Source organism: Arachis ipaensis, chromosome B04 (assembly GCF_000816755.2).
Source record: "Arachis ipaensis cultivar K30076 chromosome B04, Araip1.1, whole genome shotgun sequence".
Taxonomy (NCBI): domain Eukaryota; kingdom Viridiplantae; phylum Streptophyta; class Magnoliopsida; order Fabales; family Fabaceae; genus Arachis; species Arachis ipaensis.
In genome coordinates this window covers 126,826,900-126,833,072 of record NC_029788.2, presented here as the reverse complement: position 1 = coordinate 126,833,072, position 6,173 = coordinate 126,826,900, and the positions used below count along the sequence as shown (strand labels likewise).

Genomic DNA, 6,173 nt, shown 5'->3' with positions numbered 1-6,173 from the left:
CTTAAGACACAACCAAGCCAAAAACTTATGCTTTTCCGGAACAAGCTGACGCCAAAGCCAAAGCTAATTCTCCCGCTCCTCCCAACCAAACAGCTGCTTACACAACCACAAGTAACCATTGCGAGAGTCATAGACTTTAGCAGCAGACCCACTCCAATACCAACCCACTTCCGGACCTACTTGTTCATCTGGATTGTAAGAGAGAATATTACCTTTCAGATTTTGAGATAAAGGAGAATAAAAAGTATCCAAATGCCACCTACCAACCGACCAAATATCCTGTATCCGGAGATTCGAATCAGAAATGTGAACATAATCGATCTCATTAGATAACCGTCCTTCTTTCCTCCAGCTAGAAAACCAAAAATTCTGGTTCAAATCCCCAATACACCAAGCAAACCCATCCTTCAACACTTTCCAAGCCTTGCAAAGACACCTCCAAATGGGAGAGTCCTTGTTCTTAGGATAACTAAAACAGTCATATAGAGATGATCGGTATTTGGCATCCAACAATTAGACCCATAGCTTGTTTGGCTGCTGGAAAAAAGTCCAAACTAGCTTCCCAAGAAGAGCAATATTTACACAATAACTAATTCTTGGAGCAAAGCGCTTTAGACTTCTCCACATTAATCTTCATCCCAGATGTTTTGCAAAAAGTCTCTAAAACCAACATCACATTTTGCACTTGTCTCTTTGTAGCTTTACAGAATAGAAGCAAGTCATCCGCAAACATTAAGTGGGATATTCTTGGTCCCCCTCTAGAAATAGCAACCGATTTCCACAAGCCCAAATCAACCTGATGACTAATAAAGCATGCCAATCGCTCCATACACAACACAAAAAGATAGGGTGACATAGGGTCTCCTTGTCTAAGACCTCGGCTAGGAGTAAAGCTATTCAGACGACTCCCATTCCAAAGAATAGATAAGGAAGAAGCAGTGACACAATTCATAATCAAATTAAGTGTAGGAATAGGAAAACCAAAGCTTTTAAGGGTATGAGCTAAAAACCTCCAATCAACTCTGTCATAAGCTTTCTCCAGATCAATCTTAAATGCCAGTGTGCCTTTCTTTGATTTAGTCTTCTTCATAAAGTGGAGGACTTCTTGGGCAATAATGATGTTGTCAGGAGTTCCTCGTCCCGGAATAAATCCTCCTTGAAGCGGGCCAACAATCTCCGCAAGATGAGGACGAAGCCTATTAACAAGGACCTTCGTGATGATCTTGTAAACTACATTGCAGAGACTAATCGGCCTGAAATCTTTCATAGATACCGGTGATTCAACCTTTGGAATGAGAACTAGTAAAGTCTCCAACATTCTCGGATCAAGAGGAACACCGGAGAATGCCTGCTTAACCATCTTCCAAACATCAAGACCAATGATCTCCCAATATTCTTTGAAGAAGAAAGCTTGAAACCCATTAGGACCCGGAGCTTTAAAAGAGTTCATGTGAAAAACCGCTGCTTTGACTTCCTCCATAGTAACTGGTGCCGTAAGGTTATTGCAAGCTTCCTCATTCAGAGAAGGAAGAGGCACATTACCAAGGCAACCCAAATTAACATCATCCAAATGACAGAATAAGCTTTTATAGAAAGACTCTGCTTCTTGACTCAGAACCTCTGGATCAGTTTCCCACACTCCATCCTTGAGAAAAAGGCCATGAATCTTATTATGCTTCCTTCGCGCAAGAGTTTGAATATGAAAGAATCTTGTATTCCTATCCCCGAACCTTACCCACTGCTCTCTGGACTTTTGGAACCATAGGAGCTCTTCTTGCACTAGAGTATTATTATAATCATCAAGCAACTGTTGCTCTTTCTGACGCAAATAAATACTATCCACCACTTCCAAACGCTTTTGTAAATAATTAATCTGCTGCTCTAATTAAACTATATTACATAAAGATTAAAACTCATTTTGTAATGGACTTGTATCAAATCCCCAAAAAATTGTAACAGTAGACTTTACCTGCTTGATTGAAAACTTTTAATAGTATAGAATTGATAAATTGTGTTTAGCATTGTAATTTTTCTGGGACCTATAAATTTTTTATTTCAATTCTTAAAGAATTTATTTGGTATTTTTTTTTTCAAAATAACGTATATCTGTATAAGTCTACTTCAAAATTTATTAAAGACCTATTTTTCCTATTATTTAAAAAAATTATTTTTTTCTGATAATATGAAATTAAAACACCAAAAAAATCTGAACTCTCTTCTTATATAAGCCAAAGTAAGTTTACTTGATGGAGTCAATGATATGAAACAAATTAAAGAGAGAAGATTAAGTATAACTCTAGAATGCAAGTTTGCAAACTAAAATATTATTAGAGACAAAGATGTCAAAACCTTGAGTGTGACAAAGAGAGAGTTAAGTTTGTGGAGGATAACCAAGCAGAGAGGTTTGTAGATGCAGCAGTTACATTCAATAGCACCATTTTAGAAGCTAAGTATGGAAAAATTACTTGAATATCTCAGACTTCCTGCATGTGCTTTGAACTTTGAAAGGGTCTGCAGAAGCCGCCACAATCAATAGTTTTCTTGTCTTCCCCTAAATGAACGGCAATTCAATATCACACTCGCATGAGTATGATTTATTATCACTATTAGAATTAGGAATAATACATACATGTCGCTTATGCAAGTGCCTTACTTAGAACACCTCAAACAAGGAAGTTTGTGGTGGTAATGAAAGATAAAAGATAACGAGAAAATTAAGCATGAAAGACATCAATGCAAGTTGTTAACAAAGTCAAATAGTAATGACAAAAATATACTATCAAGGAACTTCACTGTGAAGTAGTAACAAGAGACCAAGATAGTTCAGTTTGTGGAATTTATGTAATGAAGCAGAGAGGCTACTCTGCATAACAAAATGCACACAAATCAATATATGCTCGGTTGAAGTTGCAATTTGCAAATACTTATTTTGCATAGTCAGTGTTCTCGAGTTTTAGACTATAGAAACAGCTGGTGCTAGAAGAACCATGCCCCTATGGGATCTCAAATGCTCGAACAGAATTGCCTCTAATAAAAGGATACTCAAAGTAAGTATGAAAAAATGTTAGGATAGTTAAAATGACATGATTTTAGCCATATTATGAAAGTTATTCTAAACCAGTATGTGGTTCGAAAAGGTCCGCAGAACCAGCCATAATAAGGATCACTATCTTTCTTTTTTCTTCCGTGAAATGAGAGGCAATATCACACTCGGAATAATACAAATGCATGTAACGTTACTTGCTGCATGTCTATTAGATAGTATCACCATCACTGCTTCACTATAAAAGCCGATTGAAGTGTTCCAAATATTTCATCCATTGAACCTACTGTGATGCAAATGAGAATAATGGAGTTGTTGTGTTCTCTTGCTTTGTCCATACAGTTTCTTCTCCTTTTGGCATCCTCCCTGTTCACAAACTGTTTAACCATGAATCATTCAACTGCTACTCATCATCATGAGTGCCATCAACATGAAAGCAATGCCTTGCTGAGCTTTAAAAAAACCTTCATCATAAGTAAGTCTGCTTCTTACAATCCTTTGAGTTATCCTAAAACTCTTTCTTGGGTTCCTGCCACAGATTGCTGCTCCTGGGATGGCATTGAATGCAATGAGCTCACAGGTCATGTGATCGGCATTGATCTTGGTAGCAGCCAACTCTATGGTTCCATGGATGCCAATAGCACCCTTTTCTCACTTGTGCATCTTCAAAGCCTTGATCTTTCAGACAATGACTTCAATCACTCTCAAATTCCTGCCAAGATAGGTGAGCTTTCACAGCTAAGACATCTAAATCTTTCTCATGGCAATGAAAACACATTCTCTGGTGAAGTTCCACCTCAAGTTTCACAGTTGTCCAACTTGTTGTCCCTTGATCTTCACAGCTATCCTCTTGAGCCGCTTCCATATGATCTAATCAACAATTTGCAACTCAAGGCATCCACTCTCACAAGCTTAACCCAAAACTCAACTAGACTTGAACACCTTCGTCTTAGTTTTGTGACCATTTCATCATCTTTACCTCATACTCTCACAAACCTTACATCCTTGCAAATACTCACTCTTTGCCAATGTGAACTATATGGTAAATTCCCAATTGGAATATTCCATCTCCCAAACTTAACAGTCTTGAATTTGGGAGGAAACCAAAATCTTAGGGGTATGTTGCCTAATTTTTTCTCAAGCTCATTTGTCAACATAAACCTCGGAGGCACAAGCTTTTATGATACACTTCCAACATCTATTGAAAACCTCACTTCTTTGAATTGTTTTTCGATTTCAAGTTGCAGTTTTTATGGGGCCATTCCTTCTTCGCTTGGCAACCTCACCCAACTTGCCCTCTTAGATCTTAGCAATAATGGCCTTGAAGGTGAGATCCCTCACTCTCTTTTTAGACTCGAGAATCTTGAATACTTGTATCTGCCGTATAATTTCTTTGAAGGGCATCTAGCACTTGACATGTTTTTGAAGCTAACAAGGCTTAATGATCTTGACTTATCTCTCAACAAATTGTCTTTGTTGTCACAAAATAGGGCTGTCAATGTGACAATTCTTCCTCCAATTCAGTGGTTAGGATTGAGTCGGTGCAATTTAAATGGAGAAATTCCAACTTGGCTAATGAATCTAACCACTTTAAATCACTTGGATCTTCATGACAATAATCTTCAAGGTGAAATTCCATATTTCCTCTTCAAGTTAGAGAATCTTACAGTTCTTGATCTATCTGGTAATGTGTTGGAAGGACAGATCGAGCTTGAAATGCTTTCAAAGCTCAAAAAGCTTACTGTACTTGGTTTAGGCGGAGGCAACAAATTGTCTTTTCTTGAAGGGAACAACACTTCCATTGTAACATTTCCTTCTCAAATTCAATTTTTGGATTTAAGGTCATGCAACTTAGTTCATTTTCCCAATTTTATACAGCACTTGCAAGAGTTGACTGATCTTTACCTATCAAACAACAGCATAAAGACAATACCGAGTTGGTTATGGAACAAAACAACTCTTCAGAGTTTGGATATTTCCAACAACCTATTGATGGGAGAAATACCCCCCTCCATATGCAACCTGCAGTCACTTGTGGTACTTGATTTATCTTCCAACAATTTAGTTGGCATGATTCCATCATGTTTAGGAAGCTTTAGCCGATCTCTTCACATTTTGAGGCTCGCAGGAAACAAATTGATAGGTAATATTCCTCAAAACTATGCGAAAGAAAATGCACTTCAGTTGATTGATTTTAGCTCAAACAAGTTGTGTGGTCAATTACCAAGATCATTTGTCAATTGCAGAATGCTAGAGCTTCTTGACGTAAGTCATAACCATTTCAATGATTCATTTCCTTTTTGGTTAGGATCTCTCCCTAATTTAAAGCTCATTTTTTTACGTGATAATAAATTTCACGGAGCTATAAAGTGTCCATTAAGATGCACATTTCCTCAGCTTCGTATCATTGATCTTTCTCAAAATGAGTTTTCTGGAGAATTGTCATCAGAAATAATCAAGAATTTCAAATCGATGACACTTTCCAACACAAGCCACCAAGTACAGTTCAAGGACGACGTTTATCTGTTGCAACATTCTTCGGTTGATATTAGTTTGTTTGTATTTCCAATGCATAACAAAGGGGTTGTCATGGAGTATCTTGGGCGTCAATACTTTCATTACATGATTGCCATTGATCTTTCATGTAACAAAATTTTCGGTGAGATTCCAGATATCATGGGAAGTTTGAATGGTCTTGTTGTGCTCAACTTGTCCAATAACATGTTTACTGGCAGCATCCCATCTTCCTTCGGAAAGCTTTCAAATCTTGAAGTGTTGGACCTTTCTGCCAATAGCCTGTCAGGGGAAATCCCCCAACAACTCACAGAGTTAACATTTTTGGATTTCTTCAATGTGTCTTTCAACAATCTCTCAGGTCCAATACCAGAAAATGGGCAACTTTCCACTTTTCAAGATAATTCATTTGAGGGAAACAAAGGTTTATGCGGGTTTCAATTGCTGAACAAATGTGAAGATCGTTCTAAGCTTCCACTACCAACAATACCTGATGGTGATCAAGACTCTGAGTCAGGATCTTTCTTTGAATTTAATTGGATGGTTATTCTAATTGGATATGGGGGTGGCCTTGTTGCTGGGTTAGCACTGGGAAATGCTTTTGCTGGAGATGTTT

The 6,173-nt window shown here is 37.7% G+C and overlaps 2 protein-coding genes across 10 annotated transcripts in view; both read left to right on the top strand.

The window, feature by feature from the left end:
- LOC110271623 (receptor like protein 30-like) lies at positions 3,431 to 4,346 on the top strand. The gene is made up of 2 exons (XM_021122631.1): positions 3,431 to 4,160; positions 4,291 to 4,346. Exons 1-2 carry the CDS (start codon positions 3,431 to 3,433, stop codon positions 4,344 to 4,346), a joined length of 786 nt encoding a protein of 261 aa, XP_020978290.1.
- LOC107635297 (receptor-like protein 12) overlaps positions 3,653 to 6,173 on the top strand; it is a 5,420-nt gene continuing 2,899 nt past the window's right edge. For 2 of the 9 annotated variants that reach the window (XM_021122000.1, XM_021121997.1), the window contains exons 1-2: positions 4,045 to 4,160; positions 4,285 to 4,670. In XM_021122000.1, coding sequence (XP_020977659.1) covers positions 4,460 to 4,670 — 211 coding nt within the window. In that variant the 5' untranslated portion in view covers positions 4,045 to 4,160; positions 4,285 to 4,459. Of the gene's footprint in view, positions 3,768 to 4,044; positions 4,161 to 4,284; positions 4,671 to 6,173 lie in introns of those variants that run through there. The other 7 variants (XM_021122004.1, XM_021122003.1, XM_021122001.1 and 4 more) reach the window with 7 other exon arrangements.

What these genes read in the sequence shown, in the direction of transcription:
- LOC110271623 (XM_021122631.1), top strand. Translation starts at nt 3,431, where the DNA reads ATGAATCATTCAACTGCTACTCATCATCATGAGTGCCATCAACATGAA. An exon ending in AGGAAACCAAAATCTTAGGG is followed by an intron (nt 4,161 to 4,290) that starts GTATGTTGCCTA and finishes TTCAAGTTGCAG; the next exon opens with TTTTTATGGGGCCATTCCTT.